This window comes from Bactrocera tryoni, chromosome 4, assembly GCF_016617805.1.
Source record: "Bactrocera tryoni isolate S06 chromosome 4, CSIRO_BtryS06_freeze2, whole genome shotgun sequence".
Classification (NCBI taxonomy): domain Eukaryota; kingdom Metazoa; phylum Arthropoda; class Insecta; order Diptera; family Tephritidae; genus Bactrocera; species Bactrocera tryoni.
The window spans coordinates 18,395,088-18,420,977 of NC_052502.1; the positions used below are offsets into that span (position 1 = coordinate 18,395,088).

Below are 25,890 nucleotides of genomic sequence, written 5' to 3' on the forward strand. Positions count from 1 at the left end.
ATATGGGAAGCAGGTGTGGTTGTTGTCCGATATCGCCTATTTTCGCACTGTGACATAGGAATAAGAGATGAATGACACGTACTAAATTCAGTCGACATCGTTTGGTCGGGTCCCGGGAAATAAGATTTCACTAAAAAGTGGGCGGTGCTGTGCCCATTATACAATTTTTACAATCACTCTGAGAGGGCTTTATCTCATATCATCTCGGAGGTAAAATTTAATATCCCTGGTATATTTAGTTATTAGATTTAATGCGCTTTAAGTAGTTTTTAGTACTGTTATTTGTGGAGTTAGCGAAGTCATCTTCCGATTTCATCCATTTTCACACTGTCGATAGATGTTCGTATAATACATATTTGCGCTAGGACAATTTAGTTATAGCTTTCTAGTAAGAAATCCGCATAACAAAATTCATCAAATATCTCAATTTTTACTCAAGTTACAGCTTACACGGACAGACGGACGGACGAACGCAGAGACACAAAGTCACTCGGATTTTGACTTCTTCATCCTGATAATTTTTTTATATATTTAACTTATATCTAACTCATTTAGTTTTACGTGATACGTACAAACGTTTGGTGAACAAAACTATTTGACTCTGTAGCAACATGTTGCAAGAGTATAAAAAAATTGATGTTAAGTTTGGAAAAACTACTTTGCATGAATTTTTTGCCAAACCTAGCCAAAATCTGAATCTAAAATGAGACAGAATTTGTATATAACAAATCATATTAATATAGGAATTCATACTTGGACAATCAGAGTGACTTTATAAGTCAATTTTGTTTCATAAAATGGTCATAGATTGAAATATCCTCGCAGAAGGTCAACCGAAATCTCCAATTTTCAACCCCTATTTATATAATGTGAAGCTATATTCTCTCTTAATGTGTCAGTCATCACCTGCTTTTATGCGTAGGCAACCAACTTTACATAACCACACAAAAAATAGTCCAGCAATGCTAAATTGCACGATCTTGGGGACACCGACGCAACAAAATCCGCGCACCGAAAGTTTCCTTCAATGAGTTGAATGCTTCCTTGCCTATATGGCATGTAGCACGGCCTTGTTTGATGCACTTCATCCACATCAACATTATCCAATTTAGGCGCGAAAAGGTCGTCATTCAACCTAAACTGAGCTGCATCGCTAAAGAAAACTTCCTTGTGAAAATCAAAATCTGTAGTAATCTCTTTTTGGGGCTAATCACCGAACGTCTAACCCGCTCAATGGTCCCTCGGCTGTAAATCTTGAATTTCGCAAGCCTGCAAACCAAGATGCTTTCGCAAAATCTTGCATAGAGTGGAGGAAAAATATCTATTTGTTACGCCCTATGGCGGATGAACTCATTCAGGTCTTCTTCGATAATCTGCTTCTCCGCAGCAATAGAGACTTCGTTGTGCAATTTACAGCATATCTGAGTATGAGCATTAACCACTACCGTAAATATAGTGTGAAACCGATCCATGATGGCTCGAATTACCGACTCTGCAGAGCGATTATGTCGACAGAATATTGGCCGCTTGGACGGAATTTTGGTAATAAATTATTCTGAGTATAACTCAAGGAAACGATGTTCAAACGGCCAACTTCGAGAAAAGTATTGCCTCATTGAACATCACTTATATGCAAAGACACTCTTTAATATAAATTCGAAGTTTTATGAAGCTCAAGCTGGCATTCAGTGAATATAAAATGTAATCTCAATGAATTAGTGAACGTTTTTGCTGCTGTGCCACATAATATCAATGGTCCTAATAGAGGATAGGAATTTCAGTAAGAAAGTTTGGATGTGCAATGTTCCGGCGAAACCCAATATTTAGATTTATATTATGTTTATTTATACTTAATATCCACTTTTTATACTCTCGCAACAAAGTTGCTAAGGAGAGTATTATAGTTTTGTTCACATAACTGTTGTTTGAAAGTCCTAAAACTAAAAAAGTCAGATATAGGGTTATATATACCAAAGTGATCAGGGTGACGAGTAGAGTTGAAATCCGGATGTCTGTCTGTCCGTCCGCCTGTCGTCCGTCCGTCCGTGTAAGATGTAACTTGAGTAAAAATTGAGATATCATGATGAAACTTGGTACACGTCTTTCTTGGCTCCATAAAAAGGTTAAGTTCGAAGATGGGCGAAATCGGCTCACTGCCACGCCCACAAAATGGCGAAAACCGAAAACTTATAAAGTGTCATAACTAAGCCATAAATAAAGATATTAAAGTGAAATTTGGCACAAAGGATCGCAGTAGGGAGGGGCATATTTGGACGCATTTTTTTGGAAAAGTGGGCGTGGCCCCGCCCCCTACTAAGTTTTTTGTACATATCTCGGAAACTACTATAGCTATGTCAACCAAGCTCTATAGAGTCGTTTCCTTCAGGCATTTCCATATACAGTTCAAAAATGGAAGAAATCGGATATTAACCACGCCACGTTATGTTGAAAATCACTTAAAGGGCGTTAACCGATTAACAACAAGTAAGGAAGGGCTAAGTTCGGGTGTCACCGAACATTTTATACTCTCGCATGATAAAGTGATAATCGAGATTTCATTATACGTCATTTACATATTTTTCAAATACCGTATTTTTGTAAAGTTTTATTCCGCTGTCATCATTGGTTCCTAATGTACTATATATTATACAGAGAAGGCAACAGATGGAATTCAAAATAGCGTTATATTGGAAGAAGGCGTGGTTGTGAACCGATTTCACTTATATTTCGTACATGTCATCAGGGTGTTAAGAAAATATTATATACCGAATTTCATTGAAATCGGTCTAGTAGTTCCTGAGATATGGTTTTTGGTCCAAAAGTGGGCAGGGCCACGCCCATTTTCAATTTTTAAAAAAAGCCTGGGTGCGGCTTCTTTCTGCAATTTCCTCCGTAAAATTTAGTGTTTCTGACGTTTTTTGTTAGTCGGTTAACGCACTTTTAGTGATTTTCAACATAACCTTTGTATGGGAGGTGGGCGTGGTTATTATCCGATTTCTTCCATTTTTGAACTGTATATGGAAATGCCTGAAGAAAACGACTCTATAGAATTTGGTTAACATAGCTATAAAAATTTCCGAGATACGTACAAAAAACTTAGTAGGGGGCGGGGCCACGCCCACTTTTCCAAAAAAATTACGTCCAAATATGCCCCTCCCAAATGCGATCCCTTGTGCCAAATTTCACTTTAATATCTTTATTTATGGCTTAGTTATGACACTTTATAGGTTTTCGGTTTCCGCTATTTTGTGGGCGTGGCAGTTGGCCGATTTTGCCCATCTTCGAACTTAAGCTTCTTATGGAGCCAAGGAATACGTGTACCAAGTTTCATCATGATATCCTTCAATTTTACTCGCTACAGCTTGCACGGACGGACGGACAGACGGACGGACAGACGGATGGACGGACAGACAGACATCCGGATTTCGACTCTACTCGTCACCCTGATCACTTTGGTATATATAACCCTATATCTGACTCTTTTAGTTTTAGGACTTACAAACAACCGTTATGTGAACAAAACTATAATACTCTCCTTAGCAACATTGTTGCGAGGGTATAAAAAACCACTTATGGACCAATAACCATATCTCAGGAACTACTAATCTAATTAATTTTACAGCAAAATAAAAAAAATATGTAAATGACGGCTAATGAAATCTCGATTATCACTTTGTCATGCGAGAGTATAAAATGTTCGGTGACACCCAAACTTAGCTCTTCCTTACTTGTTATACTTGATACCCTTTTTATTTTCCAATCGAGAAATAGGAAAATCAAAAAGTACAGACAATTTTCGATTTCTTCCATTAAATTTTTATTGCTGTACTTTAGGTGTGTCATTTTATTTATTTGAAAATAAACTTGATAAATTTTGATATCAAGCTGTATACATTAGAAGAATTATCAACCACATCGAACTCCATGTGAGCACAAAAACCGCAGAAACTCAAGCTCACTGCGAGCACTGTGTCGATATTAACACCTTGAAAATATCCAAAAGTCATTTAACGTCATGCTGTCATCGGCAATCGATAGCATTACCTTCCTACCAGAATTTAAAAATATGCAAAATATTAAATTTCACACTTCGACAAGCGGTGCACCACACCTCATCACTTTCAGAAAAATATAAAAAATGTCTGATTTTCTTATAAAATGTTACAACTGACGCTGCAGTGAAATATTTGCTTACCTGCAGCTATTAAATATAGTCATACTCAACACTTTTACAAACTTATAAATGTATATATATATGAACTTAAATAAAATGGGTATATGTATTTGTGTGTTGGTATATTTTTAAAAGTAAAACGAAAGTTATTCCCCTTGGCGACAGATTCTTGTCCACACACAACTTCCATAGATATATATGTATAGTATGTCTATATGTACAACTCAGGAAGTCAGCAAGCATTCGTATCAATCTTATATGGTATATATATATGTATATGCAATTACATATGACTTGCTCTTGTTATACATATCTACGAAAAACCATTTATTATTTGCACTCCTTTCAGATTTGCATACAAAAATATTTTCCGGAATAAATATTTGCATAAAAATCTCATATAGTCTTCGATCTTAAGCTTGTAAATATATACCCTTTATACACATACAAACCTATGTATAAGCCACTTCTTACCTTAAGCTATAATTGTTGTTGTTGTTGTTTCGCTTTCATTTCAGTTGCGCATCGTGCCATTCATCTTGTGCCACTTGCAACGGTTCCGCCGAATCGCAATGCATCACGTGTCGTTCGGGTCGCTTTGCCTACGACGGCAAATGTTTAAACAATTGCCCGGACGGTTACTATGCGGACAAAAAACGTCAGGAATGTGTTGCGTGCCCCATCGGTTGTGCAACATGTAGCAGCAATGGCTTTTGCTTGACATGTCGCGAAAATTGGACACGCAACAAGAAGGGAAAATGCATTATCACCGGCAGTGAGAATTGTGATGAATGTAAGTACAATATACATATACATATACCTGCAAATAAAGAGAAGTTTAAGAAAGTATACAAGGTGTCAGAGTTAAGGTGTACATGTGGATAATTCTTTTTTTACAGAAATATTTATATGAGCTTACATACGTACACGGTTATTTGTTTGGTCTTCATATATTATTTGCTTTCGGGTTTCTCTATATTAACGCAAAAATAAGTTGTTTTTTGACATTAGGTTGGCCCTTATATGTAGAAAAAGAAGGATATTATATATACACATTAATATACATATATAATATAATATGTATTAATAACCTATTTTCCTTTAAGATCCATCTGTAAGTCAATATTTCTATAGCAAAATAATGCCAAAAATTGTTAAGGGGGTTAGGGCTTACTTGAGCACTCAATACAAGGATAACTTTGAACTTATCCTTAGACTAAGAGAGAGGAATTTCTCTCTCTCAATTACATATATCTTTGAGTATATAAAAAGACTGTTTAAGAAAATTTGTGTTCAAAATAGTCGCTACTCCGCAAAATTTTGGAGAACCACCTTTTTCATAGAAGCCTCATTGGGCAATGGTTATTTCATGAACTCCTGACATCTAAAACAAAAGCAAAAACGGCATCATAATAAAAATTTGGAATTACTAACAGCAATTTAAACTTTTCTAAAAATATAATTTATAAAATTAAAAGGTTAAATCTAACCTAACCATATGCAAAAAAGTCGTACGAATTTTTAGTAGTTTTTAAAGGTTTACGGGCTACGACTGTCTAACAACGCTTTGACGCAAGTGAAAAGTAGACTAAGCTATTGGTTTTTGTCTATTTGCCAATTAAATATTAATTTTAGGATCTGAAAGTTTAAACTAAAAAGAAAATGTCTTTCAATATTCCCCACTACCATAACTTTAGGCGAACACTACTCTGAGATAGGCCGAAAAAATTGGATACTAAAGGCAGAAATATATTTTATATTTATTAGTAATTATATTTATTTTTCCTGGCTCTTGTATTCGCTCTGTAGTATTGATTTCAACATAATATAGTTATTCTAAAAATATTTACAATTATAAAACACCCTTGGGAACAATCGATTGATTGGATTTTTAAGAAAAATTTCACTTTTTTGGTTTTAGCTAGTTATTATATGAGGAACACCTCCGAAGCTTTAATACCTTTCAAAAATAGAAAAATTCAAAAAAAACTATAGGTCTGACAGATTGTATAGCAGCCATATGTAATTGTTTTTCGACCCGAACAATATTTTCAGAGTTTACGAGGTTACCAAGGATAAATTTCTTGAAGATATCTTGACAAATGTAAAAGTTTAGCACACAAAAATTTGATTTTCATCGGTTAATTTGTATGACAGTTTTTCAAACAAGCACATGATTTTAATCGCCTCGTTTATATGGCTGCTATATGACAAAGTGATCTGATCTCAACAATTTCATCGGCGATTGCATTATTGCTTGAGGTTGTAAGCCGTGCCAAATTTCGTGAAAATATCTCCACAAATGAAAAAGTTTTCTATACAAGCACTTCTTACGATCGTTCAGCTTGTATAACAGCTGCATCCTATACAAATCCGATATCGATGGCACCAACAAATAAGTGGTTTTATGGAGAGAAAAACATGTGTGCAAAACTTCAAATCATTATCTTAAAAACTGAGGGACTACTCTGCATATGTACAGATGGTATATGGTTAGACAAGCTACTGTCGGAAGAAAGTATAACAAATTGGTTGAAAAAGTTTATGAAAAGAAAAAATTAAAAACGATAAAAGCAAATATTTGCTCAATAGTTAGGTTAGATATTTTCCTCTGTCATTTCTGTCAGTTATAGGAAGCTCTCATAATACTCGTGAGCAAACAAAATGAAACACTAAACTTAGAAAATGCAATTTTAGTCCAATTTAATTTTTAATTTATAAAAAAATTACATACCAAGGCAAGAAAAACGCATACTCCTAACCAATAAGTATTCTAAAATCAAAGGAATTCACTAATAAGAAAAATCAAAATTTTTAGAAAATTATTATTTCATGAACCTCACATAGCACGGACTGCATAAAATCGCTGTTCCAACTATGTTACACCATCCCAATAGCTAGCAATTAAGATATTTTACGGGTATGTACACCTCGTAATACAAGTAATACAAACAATTTTCCTCGCTCCTCCGCAAAAGAAATCGGAAAAAAATCGCATACCCTTTCGAAGGCATTAATAATGTGGCAAGCAGGGAAGATGCCACCGCAAAGCGCACGAAGCAGCGAGATAACAGCAGAGTACCAAGTACAAATAAGAAACTTTAATATGAAATAAAACAACAACAAAACTTTTGCGCAATAACAGCAGAACAAACAAGTCAATTTGTGTGATGTTACGTATACGCCGCGAAACACCATACAAATGCACTTATAACATAAGTATGTGAGTGTATAAGTGTGCTTGGATGCTGCGCTTGCACCCTTTGGCGCATAACTGTTGATGACAACATTTGTGATGAGTTTCAGAACACCATTAAAGGTGTAGCGGCAGGAAGTGACAATGAAAAGGCATGCAAGAGTTGACACAAGTGCATGGCATGCAAGGAAGAGTTGTGCGATGAGCATACATTTTTGTTTTTGATTTTTCATATATGTAGTTTGATGAAATTATTTGCTTTAAGGAATGTGAGGAAATAAATACAAAACTTTTCAAGGCAATTAAAAATGAAATAGGAATCAAACTTATGATAAAAATGTTGTCTTTAAAAATGATTTCACGGCTGGTTAGTCGACTGATCTCTAAAAAATTTCAATTTAATTGCAACTGATCCCTCATGATGATTGCTTCAAAATACTAACATCTCTTCCATTATATAAAATATAAGAACGTACGCATTTCAGTGGCGAATTTTCCCGCCCGCATTATGCCAGTGACAGTTCCATTTGCATGCCAAACGAGCCAAACAAGTGAGGCAGACAAACAGACATCAGCGCAGCCAGTCAGTTGGGCGGCTGCTGAGTAGGCCGCAGAGATTTCAGCCTCAATATACCATACCCGACATACCCGACTGACCGTCCGACCATACCCTGGCGATAATTTTTCCTTTTCGCTTGCTGCAATTGCAACAGCAGGACGATGTGGTCTGTAGGCGTTCCATTTAATGGGAAAGGCAGTGATATAAAACAAAATAAAAAGGTCATTCGACAGGCTAATTGTAATGTTCTTGCATTCGCAACACGTTGCATTGCTCCAGACCTAGCTGCAGCCAACTTGGCTTGATGACACGTGCATGGACTGGCAGAAGGCAGCTGTCAAAAGCAGCAAAGTGACAGAGCAGCAACGCTGAGCATTGAATGCTCAGAAAATGTTGATGATTACAAAGATTGTTGCAACGCATGCAATGTATACGTAGACTGTGTGGGGCATTCTTTTGTGATGGAGGTTGCAGAAAGTGAAATTTGCGTTTCGAAATCGAGAAAAAAAGTGTTTGGATTTTTTCAAAAATTTGGAATACTCGTGTTTCCTTTTAACGTGGTAGCAATGTGATACTTCAAACATAATTGCAGTTTTCCATACTGCCATCTGAACAAGTTTGACTCGAAATGCCAAAAACCTCAAAAATGTCACCTATTTTAAAAAAAGTCTCTTTTATCGCCTTCAAGGCTGAGGCTCATGCGTAAATTTGGTTTTTTAGGTGGATCCGCCCTAGTCAATTTTGATCAGTGTATTTCAATAAAATATAACAAGGGTTCTTTGCCTCATTATCATATTCAAAAAAACAGCCAAAAGTTTTTAAAATGAAAAGCTATTATTTTAAAACATAAAAAGTTTGGCAGTGTTGCCAGATATATTAATTTACAAAATATAAAATAATTATTGAATAAAATATTGGACTGCAATTTAAAAATAAATGTGCGTGTTGATTAATAGAAAAAAAAGTTCAGAGTTGCCACCTGACCAAATATAAATTTTATCAAAAATTTAATATTAATAACATTTCTTTGACTTATTTTTATGCTCAAAACACAAGTCAAAAGTTTTTTAAATAAAAAATTATTTAAGCCATAAAACATTTAACAGTGTTGCCAGATATATTCATTTACAAAATACAATTAAATATTGCCGTTGAATAAAATTGCGGACTGCAGATTAACAATAAGTGTGCGTGTTGAAAAATAGAAAAAAAAATGTTTAAGAGTTGCCATCTGATCAGATAGAAGTTTAATCGAAAATTTAATAATTTTTTGAAAAAATCGATAAATTTTTTTTTGTTAATTTGGGAATATTGGTTACTTAAAAAAGAGTTGCCACATAATTTAATAACTTCTGAATACAGTTTCTTTTAAAATGAAGAAGAAACATGAAAATGAAAGAAAAATTAAATTTAAAACAAAAAAATTAACAGGGTTGCCAGATATATAAATGTACAAAATATAAAATAAATATTGCCGTTGAATAAAATTTCGGATTGCAGATTAGCAATAAGTGTGCGTGTTGATCAGTACAAAAAATATTTTTTTTTGGAGTTGCCACCTCACCAAATACAGATTTTATCGAAAATTTAATACTCTATACTTTTGTGAAAAGATAGCTATAATTATTATTTTTTAACACTTCGAGAATTTTGTTACTTTAAAATAGAGTTGCCACATACATATTTATTTTAGAAAAAAAGAAAAGAAAATAAGGCCGTTAATAAAAATTGCTTAAAAATTTCTGAATTCAGTTTTATTTTATGAAGAAGAACCATCAAGCATAATTTTTTTTTGCTGAGTTGCCACTTAATATTTTATTATTTTTTAAATTTTTTGAAATTAGTACTATCAAAATTTACTATATAATAAAAAAATTTAAATAATCTTAAATTTCGTCAGCCTGGAAGCATCCTCAAAGCAAACCATATAAACAAAGAATGCATCAACCATGTAAAGAACCCATTAAAACACCGCTGCAATATAAAAAACGGGGCAATTACCGTTTTCCCGACAACAATTTGCATCTGCGACCAACTTCTTTGCACTGCATACAGAACGAAATTAAAAGCACGTTAAATTTGCGCAGAGTCGTCTGATTTAAATGAGTTTCGTATGCAGATTCGTACAACGCACACTCACACACAGGTATGTGACGCAATGTAAGCGATGCGTGTGGGCGGCCGTAAGATGGGCCATTGCTTCGTACAGGCCGTTGTGGCAATTCGCCTTTATGATTGCCATAAAATTGCGTGCACAGCAACAACAATGCGTACACTTTAAGCAGGCGGTCGCTGCCTTGCCTTGTTGCCACACGTTTACATTGCGCCCATTCATTCTTGTTGCACTGCCAATTCATTTCATTCGTCAAATTACATTTTCCCATTCTCATTTGCAATTATGCTTGACCATTTCACCATTTCATTTGTGTGATCAGCTTTTTGCCCTTTTCTTTCTGCTCTTCAGCTGTGGTTTTGAGCGTGTTTGCTTGAGCTCGTGTGTGTGTGTGTGTGTGTACGCATGCAAACAAATACTTCTTGCTCTTTATAAGTTCGTTTGGTGTGGCATTTTCCGACACGTCAACTCATTTTACCTGCCATAATTATAATTTCATCTCATTTCTTGGGATATTACTTATATGCGCCATTTATGTTGCCGTAGAAGCAGTGATTGCTTTTACGTTCCAACAGTTTAGTTTTAAATTTTAAAGGTGTTTATTTTTGATATGGTGAGGTTATTAAACATGGTTTTTCCAATAATATCTATAAATTTTTGACGAAGTATTTTCATCGAAATTTCTAAATTTTTTTGATTTATGCTTCATGCTTAAGTCCTTCTTCGATAGAGGTTGCTGGGGTTATTCAAAGCTACTAAACTTTTAAGAGTGTAGGCTCTTTCATTCATTTTACGGTTTCTTGCAATATCCCAAAATACATATATGTATTAATTGATCAGAAGATGCTAAGAATTTCCGAAATGTAATAATATTTAGATGTCTGCCTCTTCAAACTTAATCAAAATGTTAAAAATGTGTCCTATACACAAATGAGCCCGTCTACTCAAGAATCGCGCTAAGAGTGGCTGGAATACAGCTTCTAGTTTTCAGTTGACTTGAATGAGAGTAAAGAATATTTTTGAAAATACCAAAATAAGCCAGCTCAGATAAAAAGAAGATATATATTTTAAGTTAGTCTAAATGAATTGGATATGTATCTTGAGTTCGATGTTTCTAAATCACATTCCAGATGTGGCCTAAAGAATGTCGTAGTCAATCTTTAACACGTCATTCTCAAGCGTTGGCCATCTCTGTGACGTCATTGTGAAGAATTTTGCAAAAAGAGCCCACTTCTTTACAAGATCAAATTGACGCAAGAACAGAAGCCGCTTCACCACTTGAAATGTCGTATGTTCGTGAATTGTGCTGAGCAACAACATGAAAACGATTCGGATATTTTTGGCCCGAATTGGATGATATAGACTGGGAGAATATGTGGTTCCAACAGGACGGCGCCACAAGCCACGCAGCGAATGTCACAAACGATTTATTGAAAACCAAGTGTTATCTCACGAAATGGCGCATTCAATTGGCCGCCTCTGTCGTGCGATTTGACGCCGCTGGACTATTTCCTATGGAACTAAGGATCGAACAGAAACCGTTCACTTGAAACTCAATATTTCGCATCTTCATGAGATCACATTTGCCATTTGCTTGCAAGATAGAGTTAGATAGCGAGATCAGTTCTACTTCTATTATTTTTTCTTTCTCCGTCATTTGTAATATCATTTTCGCGATGGCTCGAATCAAAGAGCACGAGCGTAGACAAATTGTGCACAATTACTGCAATGAAAAAAAGGATTTCAAAAACGCTAGCAAAACGATTTTAAGTCAGTGTAGATGGTGTAAAAAACATTATAATAAAGTTCAATGAAACCTGTTCTCTTAAAGATGTATCAAAAAGTGGGCCATAAAAGGCCCTAGTGATCCAAATCTTGAAGCAAAGGTGCTGGCCTTAATAAACCAAAGCAAATCAATGTCTGTGCGCGATTTGGCGAAAAAAGCTAAAACCAGTGCTACTATGATTCAAAGAGCGAAGCACAGAAATAATTTAAAAACTTATAAAAAAACAAAAGCTTCCCAAAAAAAGTCAACGACAAATAGAAATAGGGAAAACAAGGCTACGGAAGTTGTACGAACCTTTGCTAAAAGGTTCTATTGAGTGTGTTAGAAGGGACAATGAAACATATGTTAAAATGGACTCAAAAACATTACCAGGTGCCCAATTTTATACAAAACCAAAAGACGGTACTGTCGACCGGTCAGTGTCAACAACTAAAATAGAAAAATTTGGGGGGAAATACTCATCTAGTAGGCTATTTGCTCTTGCGGCCTTAAGATCACTCCATTTTTCACAATGGGTACTATATCGGTCGAAAATTATAAGAAGGAGTGTTTAAACCGTCGCCTATACCATTTTATAAAAAACACATCGTGTCAACATTAATTTGGCCCGACTTAGCCACAGTGCACTATGCTCATTCCTCTTTGTCTTTGTTGAAGGATAACAATGTCAATATTGTTAAAAAAGTGGAGAACCCTCCAAATGCTACAGAACTTCGCCCGATAGAGAAGTATTGGGCAATTGTCAAACAGAACTTGAAAAAGAATCATCGAGTTGCCAAAAACGTTGACGAGTTTAAAAAAAAACTGGCTTAAAGCAATTCGAACCGTTACAAAAGAAAGTGTGCAAAATTTAATGAAGGGAATTAAACGAAAAATTCGGCATAAATTAAGTGAATATTTTTTTTACTAGTTTTAATTGAAATTAGATAAAAACTCTTCTATTTGTTATTAAAACCAGCTACAAGCAAAATTTAGTAAAATCGTTACGTTACAGTTTTATTTTTGTATTGTGTGCAGTTTCTTTTACACGGTACAGTCCTTACGTCAAGTCTAGGACTATAGTCTATGGTAACAAGCCAGCGTCGAATGATGAACTTCGTACGAATATCGAACGTGAAATTGCACCAGTATCGGCCGATTTATGCTTGAAAACCGCTGAAAAATGGAAATATTTTTACTATTTGGCATAAATTCTTATCCAAGGCTATGTTGCAGTCTTCGAAAGCTGTAGCTGGTACATCAAAATCAAGAATAAGATCTTATTAAGTAAAATATATTTCCCCTTTCTTAAGTAGCCATAATTTCACTTGATGACTGCTATATCAAACAACGTGGCTAAAGGGAAAGAAACAGCAAAATGTTATCAGTCGGATGTAATTGTTTGCCGGTTAAATTTTGAGATTTTGTTATACAAGTGGTTAGCTTGAAAAATGCTCTTGTGAAGCATATTAACGCTCCGGTGCAGCCGAAGTTAACGTTCATTCTTGTTAAGATCTAGAGTGGTTAGAAAAACTTTTCATTCTAACACAAATGGTATTTGAAACTACTTCGACGTTAAGTTGATTTTGAATTTTTTTTTTGTAATTCCAACAACATTTTATCTGAATAAACAGCATTAATTTTAATGTACTACGAAATTATTATTTTACCAATTTTCCAGTATTATCTTCAATTAATTATATTAACAGATCAGTATGACAATATCCTTTATAAACATATGTTTCAATATTCCTTTAAAAATACACGTGTTTTTAAAATATTAAAAAATTAACCTCAACTAACTTAACGAATTTTCTTCTCTTCCTTTTCTTTCCAACGCACAGCCGAGTACTACGACAACAATCACTGTCATCCCTGTCACTCCACGTGCGAAACCTGCGATGGACCCACCGAAACGAATTGCCTCTCGTGCCCGCAAAGTCTACTCCTCCAGTCGAGTCGTTGCGTCAGCAGCTGCGACGACGGCTTCTACATGGAGGCGGGCGTGTGCGCCAAGTGCCTGCACACCTGCACACAGTGCGTGTCACGCATGAACTGCACCGCCTGCGCCAAAGGATTGCAGCTGCAGAGCGGCGAGTGTCGCACAACCTGCGCTGATGGGTAATTAATGGGATTTGTCGGAGCGCTCATTAAAGGGCGCTCCATTTTGTAGCTGCGCTTGAGCAGCAGGCGTTGCTTGCTGTTGAGGACGGAGAGTTGGTGCGGCGTGGTATGACGGCAGTTGTAGGAAATGAGTGCGAAAGTAATTTTACGCTTGACTTTGATATTATAAAGGCGCCGAAGTTTGTTGCGATTATTGCTTTTCGTCGATGGCGCTGACAAGCGTTGAGATTGCTTTTGAGCGGCGTTTGCCTCATCCAAACGGTGTTTAAAAATTTATTGTGACTTCGGAAGTGTGACGGTAAAACTTTATGTTTTGCAGCAGATTTGTTAATGTGTTTTTGTTGTTGTTTTTTTTTACATTTATTCCATAGCTGTTTTTATTTGCCGCGAGAAGTGGCAACACGGCGGAAGCGCTGCTGATTAACGATTCCGTGCACTTTTTGAACTGTTCAAATATTTAAAAGCAACAACAATACAGCAAGCTGAACAACTCAAAACTATAACAACAACAACAACAAAAATTGTTTGTAATAATAACAACATAACGATTGCGTCACCATTAAAAGTTCGCAAGTTGCAGCGCCGTTATGTCAATGTGCTAACAAGCAGCTGCAGCAACAACAACAACAATAACAAGACAACGCTAACTACCTACAAAACATAACGGTAGAGTGTAAAGAAAACTTAACGACAAGTTTTGCACATTTCCGAACTTCTTACTCATTTCGCTGCTCACCTGCTGAACTACGCTGCCGGCGCCTGCTGCCCGCGCGCACTTCCCGCACAGCGCGAACTAAAAAATATTGCAATTTAAGATTATTTTTCAGCAAACACTCGTGCTAAAAGTTATATAAATTTTCTTTTTCTCTCTTCCCCGCCACACTTACTCTACACTACACACTCTTCCTGCACACACACACACACACAGCTACTACAGCGACCGTGGCACCTGCGCCAAGTGTTACCTCAGCTGTCACACCTGCAGCGGACCACGACGCGACCAATGCGTTCAGTGTCCGTTAGGTTGGCAGCTGGCCGGCGGCGAGTGTCACCCGGAGTGTCCGGAGGGTTTCTACAAATCCGAGTTTGGCTGTCAGAAGTGTCATCATTATTGCAAAACTTGCAACGGTAAGTACGCCATTGGCCATTGGGGCGATTGTTGCAAAGCTGCTTAGCACCAGCTGGTCGCACGTGTCGCGCGCTGAGTGAATTGATTTGTTGAATTTCAATTTTTTATGCAGCCGCTGCACACATTACTTCATCTTTTTATGCATTCATTTCTTCTCTTTCACACTCTTTTCATAATTTTATGCCACTCAGGCGCTGGACCACTCGCCTGCACTTCCTGCCCGCTACATTTCATGCTCGACGGCGGCCTGTGCATGGAGTGCCTGGGGTCACAGTATTACGACTCGCCCACGCAAACGTGCAAAACCTGTCATGACTCGTGCCGTTCCTGCTCCGGCCCCGGCCAATACTCGTGCAAAACGTGCGCTTTTCCATTGCATTTGGACCGTTTGAATAATCAATGTGTGCCCTGTTGTCCCACCGATGCGGCACCGGAGGATCAGTCATGCTGTCATTGTGATAAGGATACCGGTAAGTCCATGCAAAAGCACAAACACGCATGTGTGTAGGCGTACTCATTTTCAAAGCGTGCATTGTGTCGTGTGTGCTCACACATGATACACACATGTACCGTTATGAGTTCATTAATGCATAATGGCAGGAGCTCAGTCGTGTGTTTCTCATCGCAATTGTTTGATTTTGCAGGCGGTTGCATCAATGCCTCGCCGGCGGGTAAGCGCCGCATCGCCGCCGCTGCTGAGCAACAACAATTCGGCAGCGCTTACAGTGGCGGCCTGTATGGTGGCTTTTTGGATGAGGATGCGTCCGGTAATGGTGGCAGTTTCTTTTCGCGTATGAGCTCACCGCTGACTGCAATTACCGCTGTTGCTGTGGCCGTCTGTCTGGCGATTGTCACTATTGTTGTGGTCGTTTTTGCTGTGCTGCAGGTAAGTGGAGATTTCATTGCCATTTGTGGGTTGTCTAATATTGCAGTGGGACTAATTAATGTTAGACTTATTTGTTTTATTCAATTAAATAGTAGCATACACTAAGCTACTATATATTTAATATACCCCATTGTCAGCTCTGCACCCATATTCCCGGAGCTTATTAGCGAAAACCAACTACATATATAAGTGAGAAGTTTCAAGCGCCTGTATGATTATACAAGGTGCTTTCCAAAATAAACAGGACTTTTTGAATCTAGCGCCCCCAGGTGGCGCCATTTATATGTCGACTGCTGCGGTAGAATCTGCTATCTTTATCGATTGCCCAGTGAGAATTTCATGACATTTCATTTATTGGAAGTGAAGTTATTGCCTCTCAAGTGTCGGTATGTTTGTGTTATCGGTACGAATAATGAGCCAACATTAAATTTTGTTTTAAAATTGGTACAACTTTTACGGAAACGTTTCAATTGATGAAGCAAGTTTATGGCGATGATTGCCTATCCCGTAGTAGAGGGCACGAATGGTTTCAACGTTTTCAAAGTGGTCGTGAGGGCATAAATGACGATCAACATGTGGGCCAATCAAAATCCGTGATCACAGGAAATTGCATCGAAACTGTGCGTCAATTCAGCAAAACTCAGCCGAAATTATCATTGAAATTGATGGAAATGAAATTGAACATCTCCAAAACATCGATTTATCGCATTTTGATCGAACATTTGGGCTTACTAAAGGTGTGTGCACGGTTTGTTTCGCGCAAATTTATTGACGATCAAAAATCGCTCAGAATACAAAATTCCAAGGACGATTATTTGACCAAAAATCTCATTTTAACCATTAACCACTCCCCGTATTCACCTGATATGGCAACGTGCGACTTCGTATTTTTCGGAAAAATGCATTTGTCCATGAAAGGAAAGCGTTATGCAGACGATGAGGCCATTCATGGCCTACTAGAGGCCGTGCAAAAAGCTGTATGGAAGCAGAATAAGACTATTTTAAATAAAATTAATTGATTTTGCTGAAAAAATCATTTGTTTTGTTTTGTTTTTAAAGTCCTGTTTACTTTGGAGCGCACCTTGTAGATACAGAAACAATTAATAAGAAAGAGAGGATTCATCAACTTCAATTGGTTTGCTCTTATCCCTATTCCTATCTTATTACACTACTCCACAAATCTGAAGAAACAATTTGCGATTGATGTGCTAAGAAGTATGTGGGGTAATTGATGTGTCTTGATTACGGATTTGAGTTAAAAAATTTTCAATCACATATGTCTATTAGTTGTAGTGTAGATCTCTGCCTATTTGACAGTACTTGATCCGGTTACGTAGACCCGACCTAGTGGGAACGGTACAGCTATTGGTGTTTGGTGGTGGTTTGACCTCTACTCACCTTGACTACAACACAAAAAATCCTAGGTGTTAGGAGATTTTGATTATCATGTTCGGTTTAAAACCCCAAAATTAGCAGCAAATAGCCTCTAACATCGCAGGCACAAAATGCCTGTAAACTGGAGTTATTACTCGCCCATCATTAAAACTTAAGTTGCTTTTTATATTTCGGGATTAGAAATCAAATGCAAATTTTAATATCGAAAATTGCTTTATTTTTTTTTTCAAAATATTCTCCATTCAGATTTATATACCCCTCAGTAGTATTGTCTGTTGATGAAATATTTGATTTCTCAAAGAGGCCGTGCCGATCCTACTTTTGTGAACATTTCGGCGATATCGTAACCATTGTATTAAAAATTAATGAAGATTCCTCCCTAGTAATGTTTTTTTTTTTATCGAAATACTTAGTTACTGATTTGAAGACCTTTGAACATAAGATTCTTCAACTATAACTTTAGCTATAAGGGTTTACTATGTAAAATCATTTATTAATTACTGGACTTCTTAAATATTTCTATTTCCCTTTCTCCGTTTGATACTAATATCTGCATCTAAGAAAAACAGAGCTATTCGCTCCTTACCTAAGCCTTACAAATCCACTATAATTTTCGACATGGCTTCAGAAAACTGATTTGTCACTGGGTTTGCAGTTGGTTTGAGACTTGAATTTTTGGAAACAGTTTTCACTTCGGAGAAGTGTTTCACTATGCTTGTTAAATTAGAGCGAAAAATAAGAATGATGATATTATATAAATTGACAACGAGCTAAAAGTGTGTGATTAAGTTCACAACATGATAAAAAATTATACTACAACCCCTAATCGTTTTGGTATGTTGTTAAAAATTTACTCGAGTTCAAGAATCAAAAATTTCTTGTTCGATATTTTCAACGAAATGACATGTTTGATCACAAAATTCCCTCAGACCAAAATCAAAGACCATAAAAATATCTGCATAACCAGAACGGTCCCGAATTTCTAAATATGTAAATTGATATACCACTAATATCTTAAACTAACATAAATATAAGCAAATCTTTAATATGAAATTTCTTTCACTCTATCTCCATTAATTAAAAAATGGCACACTTCATTTCAGAATGTTCAGTACTTCAAAATACTTTAGAAAATCTCGAAAATCTACCCAAAATCCCCGATTTCCATTACTTTGTCATTTTACGCTTCGAGAGAAATTTTTTCAACTTACTACGCCCTCAAACCAGCGTCTACCCAGCAGTAAAATATACCAACACACCCAGGTCAATATCATTGAAATTCAAAAGTCATTTAATATTTTCAATTTCAATTCACTAAACCATATTTATTTACGAAATGCATATTTTTTGTATTCATTTATTTATGCAAATTCTTTCAAATACTAACAATTGCCAACAATTGTTGGTGTAGCAGCGAGACTGGCGCAGAAATTAATATGCGAAAATATATTCAATTTTCAACAGCTGCTCTAATCTGCGAACGTTTTCATTTCCTTGCCGGCGGAACTGTGAAAATGTGTGTGTGGATGTGAGTGAGTGTAAGTGACTGTGTGTGAGTTTATGTGAAAATGTGGGCATGAATGTAAGTGACTGTTTGTAGCTGGGTGTGTCTGGGTGACTGTATGTGTGTATATATATATATATGCTTCGCTATGGTTTTTTTTTGTATTTTTGAGCAAACTCATAAATAAAGGAGAATAAAATATGCGATTTGGAGAATCAAAAAAAAAAAAAGATAGGTTACAAATAATGCAAAATAGGTGTCTAATTGATGAATTAGGTCGAGGGTTAACAAATATTTAGATAAATTTTTCAATATTAAAATAATAGTAAAGGTTAGTGATATTAATTTAAGCGAATATATTGAAAATATGAGAACTTTTGTTAGTTCAACCAAATTGAAAGCAAACGTGTCAGCGTTTAATTAAAGTTTAATTACAGGGTGTGTTTTATTTTATGTATGGACACATTAAATAATTTCTACTCAAATAACCGATTCCATACAATTTTAACCATAAAGCCCTAAATACCGAGACAACGACCGAAATTGTTAGGCTTTAACTTGAACTTGGTCGATCAATAATTAGTGAATTGAACATTCATTTGGGAATAAACTAACCATGAAAGTGACTGTTTAATTCGACGTTTACTCAAAAATATCGGTGGCTCATATTTTCTCTGCTCGAAAAATATATAAAAGATACTGATAAAGTGTGATCCATTTCGAAATTTCCTAATTTTCAAAAGAAAAAGCACAAAATCTTCAAACTTATTCCTCATTAAATTTATTATTATTCAAAAAAACATTCTTTGGCATTCATTTTTTGAAGATTATTTCCTTCAAATGTTGGTCGCGACCACGTCTTGGATAGACCAACCGTTGGGTCCAATTTTCGTTGACTCCTTCCATCATTTTGGAAACTAACGATTAACACGACTGATTTGTCAAAAGAAGGCTATTGGAAATAATACCATTGCTTGTATCATTGGTTTCATCGCAGTGTCCTTTCAACACAGTATAAATCGTTCTCATCCTCAAGAAAATTCACCTTTCAATTCTTATAGAATTTCTAACTGCACACTATCCGATAGAGACTCATGCGGTAATATTGAAAATTTTACAATTGCCAGCAGCAAAAGCCTCATGGAAGGAGTTCAGAGAGAATAATATAAAATCTACATTCTTAAATATCCCGCGTTTGCCAGATCAAGTCTTAAATATCTCGCATATCAGTCTTTTAAAGATGTATGTATCTCAACTAGTGAAAATAGAAGTAGAACACGAAAGCAACCTTGTGATAGGTACAAGCTTTGCCGGAAGCTATAACGCAACTAACTACAGCTTTTCAGTTGGCTTAGTATGAACTTTGCACATCAATCTTGGGGTAGTGCCTTAGCCAGCTAGGCATCTACATATTCAGTGCCGAAATCTGTACTGTGACATTCGGATGAAAAAAAAGTTATAAAACATTTCAAAACTTGAATAATGTTGTGTTAAAAAGTAATTAATAACTTAAAAACCATAATTTATTAATTAGCTTCAAATATAGTATACAGTTTACTTTATATCCTATAGAAGGTGTATTAAGCTTGCCACAAAGGTAGCAGCAGCTAGAAGGAAACGTCGGAGACTCTGTAAAGAATATATAAGTGATCAATGCGATGGGCTGAATCGATTTAGCCATATCCGTCTAGTCACTTAGTACTCGAGATATCGATCTAAAATTTTCCACATGCCCTTTCATGTCCAAAAAGCTGCTCGTTTGTCGCAACCGACATAGATCCACTATATCAGATAGCTCCCATATAAACTGGTCGCTCAAAATCATGTCCTGGTAAGGAAAACTTTTTTATTTGTCAAAATATCTCCACAGAATTTGGCACAGATTTGTATCCAAAACTGCGACCCTATTTGCTAACATGTTCGGTCAAAATCGATGTTTTGGAGATGTTCAATTCCATTTCCAAGAATTTCAATGATGATTTTGGCTGATTTTTGCTGAATTCACGCACAGTTTCGATGGAATTTCAGGTGATCACGGATTTTGATTGGCCCACATGTTGATTGTCATTTATGTCCTCACGACCACATTGAAAACGTTGACACGACTCATGCACGCTGCTACGGGATAGGCAATCATCGCCCATCGTTTCGCTAAAAGTTTTACTAATTTTAAAACAAAATTTAATCTTGACTCTTTGTTCGAAGCTCATTTTCGCACCGATAACACAAACATACTGACACTTAAAACGCAATAACTTCACTTCCAATCAATGAAATGTCGTGAAATTCTCACTGAACAATCGATATAGATAGTAGATTCTAACGCACCAATCGATATATGTATAAATGGCGCCAACTGGGGTCACTAGATTCAAAAAGTCCTGTTTACTTTGGAAAGCACCTTGTATTGTTCAAATTGGAGCCCTACAGCATGTAGCTATCATACAAGCTTATGAGTCAACTTGAAACTCTGATTTGGTAAATTGTTTGATTGGTGTAGGGTATTACAGCTTCGGTGCAACCGAAGTTATGGTGTTTTGTTTCAAAATTATTTATTGCTTTCACACAAAAATAAAGGCTGAAGCACCATGTATTTTCAAATATTCATGTGCTGCTGGAGCTACCGTTTAATTTTTTGATTTTTTTTATCTGATTCTGCATGATAAATAAATAAGCAAATGTTAGAAATAACAACAACATGCTATGATTTCTGTAGCATATTTATAGGCGTTTGAAATCAGAGCTGCTGTCGTAATCATATAAATATATATCATATAAACTTCAGCTCAATCGTATGAATATCTAAAAGCTGAACGAAATTTTGCGAACGGCAAAGCATAAAATTAACGAAACCCTAAGCATTCGCACTCATATATATATATAATACACACATTTAATATCACATATATAATATAATATTTGACAATCTTCATCGAAATATGTATTTGCGCAAAACGTGACAACTTAACAAGGACATCGACACCGCTGCACGCATTTACAGTAATTTATTTCGCCCGCAGTCAAATATGATTACCAACGTCGTGAAGAGAATTGCTGGAAATGATATTGGAAAAATAAATTTCGGTTGGTTTCTGACTGACGGCGAAAATGCGCGTAAAATCTGCGAACGAAGATGCAGGTCCATACTCTGCTGCTTCAAATAAAATTGAGTGCGGAAAGCGTTGGCAGCGTGCTCAAAGCGCAAAGCAATGAATACAAGACGAACGTGTGGTCCGAAAATCAAATTTTGGCAAACACCGAGCAGCAAAAGTCGAAGGCGAACTGACAAGAAGCCAAATTCGAAGCTATAAAAGCCAAATCTATGCAAATACAAGTGTAATAAATTTAACGAATAAAAGTGAAAATGCGCGTGTTTTCCTGTTGATGATTGCTGCGTGCTTTCTAACGCCGTGGTTTGCTCGAAAAGGCGCTTCGTACAACCACTGCCAACTTAGTGCCACAAGCATAAATATGCTGCCGTGCTATCTGCTACTGTATGTGCCGATGGCCAGCACTTCGAATGCGCATAATTGACGGAATTTACGTCGCCTGCGGCGGTACAACAAAAAATTATCAAAAAGCCTGTAATAGCAAGGAAATTTCGCTCAATTTGAGTACGGCAATATTTGGCGCCACAATCTTTATCTTCCACCATACCATATCTTCGTCAGTAAGGCGATACCACCAAGTCATCAAATGACTTAAATAAATCGAACGCCTCCAGCGAACATATTTATTCAAACAACACCTTCAATATACAAATCATACTTGCCTCGCACGTTTGCATTTGCCACATAAATTGCTCATCGCCAACATTTAGCGTTGATTATGGAAAAGTCGTAAATTCTCACCATTTCCGTCGCTTTCGTGCGACACTTCTCTCAATCGCCAGCAGTGAGCTTGTAAAATAGCGAGAAATTGTTGTTTATTATTAGATTTTGCTGGCAGTAAAGGTCAAGGCCGTCGGGTAATCGTTGGCTACGCAAATTTAATAGCGAGTCAACGACAAACCGTTATAGATAACTCAATTGATATTTATTTACTCTAATGGCGAACTTAGCTTTGCGCAGTAATGGGTGAGGAATTTTATGCGAATATTCGATTGATCAATAAAATATGTATGAAGGTAGCTTATGGCATAGAAGTTATCGAAAGTGATAATAATAAACGATGGTATGAATATTCGAGAAATTAATAAGGGTTTTAGTGAGTTTAAATGACTGCTACGCCATCAACTAAAATAAAATTGAAGGAAAGTAATTTCACAAATAAAAAATATGCAATTAATGTTGAGTCAATTTATTGATTTTGCTCATTTCGAAATACAAAATTACTCTAAATAAGTTGTAGTCTAAGGTGAGTGAAGAAATTTTGAGTGAAAACCATTATAATATTGCCATATTTGCAAAAAACAACAACACAGTCAATATTAAAATAAAATTTCAGAGCAACAATCTTTCGCTCCTGGCCATTAGAATTATTCTTCTCTATAAATTTTTCTTTGATTGAGTTAGCTGATTTATTTTTTAGACTCGATTTGCACTCGATGTGCACTGAATGTAGAAAAAATATAGCCATTCTCATTCGGCACGATAGTAATGGAAAATGTGGCGAAATGATCATGAATAACCAATGCAGTATAAGATGGTGCATTATCGCACTTCTTTGTTCAATAAATTCAGGCATAGTAAAAATGGAACAGCCTCACAAAACGACGCGCATCTTACATACTTATAAAAATTTTTACGTGAAATTTAGCATAGATGTCATTAACAGTACTACCAACTTACACAAAAAAAATTGACCTATTCGAAAAACACGCGAAATACATATAAATTAAAAATCCACCTTTCAATTTGATCACAATAGTATATATACATCTACATTAGAGCGGGTCGATTTACAAAGAGCTAAATGTTCTAAGAATAATTTTCAACAACTTTGCCTTAGAGACTGTGGATCGTAAGCAACCGGCTTTTAAGACGAAGTTTTTTAGGGATTATAAAATTTTGTTCTTCATTTTTGACATTTTTGACAATAAAATCATCATTTGTCAGAATCGAGCAGATCAACCAACTATATCACATAACTCCCATACGACCAGTTATACAGATTATTTAAAATTTGGCTTAAAAATCGCTGACTCGATAAGACACACAGTCTCTTAAGGAAAGTTGTTCTGAATGATCCGTAGGTCTATTCCCGTATGCGTGAGTTTATCAAAAAAAGTCGACCCGCTCTAATGTACATATATATGTAGATAACTAGTTGACTATGCGCTTTTTATCTCAAAACTGATTGAGTTCAATCAATTTGGCAATTGTTATTATTTTTTGCATTTTCGATAGAAGTATTTTTCTCTATAATTGAATCATCTTTCCTTCCTTCTTGTTGGAGGTTATCAGTTTTTACACAGTATCCGGTATATTTATGGTCAATTGGTAAATTGAGTCGATTCGATTTTTTTATTATTTTCTTTCCATCGTGTTCTCAAATAGCTTATCCTGCAATACTTTGGTTAAACTGTATATTCTTAATACTTATATTTCTACTTAAGCTTTTGTACAGTCTGTTAATGGAACGTAACTTCAACTTTTTGTTAAGCACCTTTGAGAACAAAATCACTTTCTGAGTACCAATTTTTATATTTAAAACAATTTACTCAGTTTTAAAACGCTTTAACATTTCCCATTAACCCGATTTTCTACCGTCTGCTATAGCTCTTAGCATTCATACATTTCACGGTCAAGGAATAAATACTTCTATGTTCTCATTTCAGAATTTTATATCTTAGCACTCAGATTGCTTTGGCTAGTAGAGTAGTCGTACTAATTTTTATTCTGATCCAATAGCCGTTTCAGCGTTAGCGTGCGAAAGAATAGGAAATATGGTTTACATATGATCATAATGTTTAATACGGCTCCCAGATAGCAGGAAAAAATTGTAAATGGGAATTATTCGGCGGTCTTTCTCAGACATCTACGCCAGACTTTTACTGCATTGCTATAATGGGTATATTGGTTACCGATATGCTCATTCAAATTTTAGTCATTACATTTTAACAATCTGAGTTCATGTTGGGGTCTGAACTAATATGCTTCTAAAGTGGTCAACTTACTTCGTTATTTACTCTATTTTGAAACAACGACTTGCCAGGTCCTTTCATCTAGATTTGGTTATTTTTTGTACCCCAACAAACTCGATTAACCATATGGTAACTGAAAGCTTAATCATGACCCGCTGTTTCTTTCTTATCGTTGCAAACATGCGGCGAAAGAACTACACATATTTTAAGCCATTTGAATCACCAACACAGTAGTTTTAATTCGCATTCAGGGGTTCATCCCGAAGTAAAAGTCACTTTTTTCTTAAAATTCACAACATTGGAAAATACAACAACGATAACCGACATCATTGTTGTCATAAAATTTGCAATGATTAGCAACTAATTCAATTCAAGATGACACGCAAATATTGTCATTTTAAATTCTTTAGCAATAAAGCTAAACACAACGATGAATTTCCGATTCCCCTTCCAGTCATGCAAAAACTCGTACATATAAATATGTATATGTACAATAGGGTGTTCGTTATTTCTCTAGCTGATTTTTTTTATGTGCTAACTAAAGTCAGTTTTTTCTGTAAAAGGATCCAACCTAAACAAGCTCTTTATTTTCAATTTATAACGCGCCAAAATCATATTTCTCTTCCCATATATTTAATATGGGATTTTTTGATCTTTTGCTAAGACTTCTCTCTCCAAAGCAAATATGTCTACAACTTTAAAATTGATATTCGGATAGACTCGTGCAAAAACGTTTGAAAGTGTTAAAATGGAAATAAATTCAAAGCATATTGAAGCCCATCGGAAATGAAAAAAAAATAACAAACTTTAAAAAAAAAAAATTTTCGCGCAATTCGAAATCGGGAAAAGAAGCAGCATGGCTTAATTTTTAAGGATAAAGAATGCTATTTTTTTCTCTTCTTTCTGACGGGTTTCACCCTACTATGATTTTTCTTGTTTTCAAAAAATATATACCATGGT

General features: G+C 35.8%; 1 protein-coding gene across 3 annotated transcripts in view; it reads left to right on the forward strand.

Moving 5' to 3' along the window:
* Positions 1–25,890, forward strand: part of LOC120773986 (furin-like protease 2) — a 392,069-nt gene that overhangs the window by 354,279 nt on the left and 11,900 nt on the right. For all 3 annotated transcript variants that reach the window (XM_040103245.1, XM_040103246.1, XM_040103247.1), the window contains 5 exons: positions 4,693–4,967; positions 13,652–13,928; positions 14,860–15,059; positions 15,252–15,530; positions 15,705–15,946. In XM_040103245.1, the coding sequence (XP_039959179.1) occupies positions 4,693–4,967; positions 13,652–13,928; positions 14,860–15,059; positions 15,252–15,530; positions 15,705–15,946 (1,273 nt within the window). The remainder of the gene's footprint in view (positions 1–4,692; positions 4,968–13,651; positions 13,929–14,859; positions 15,060–15,251; positions 15,531–15,704; positions 15,947–25,890) is intronic.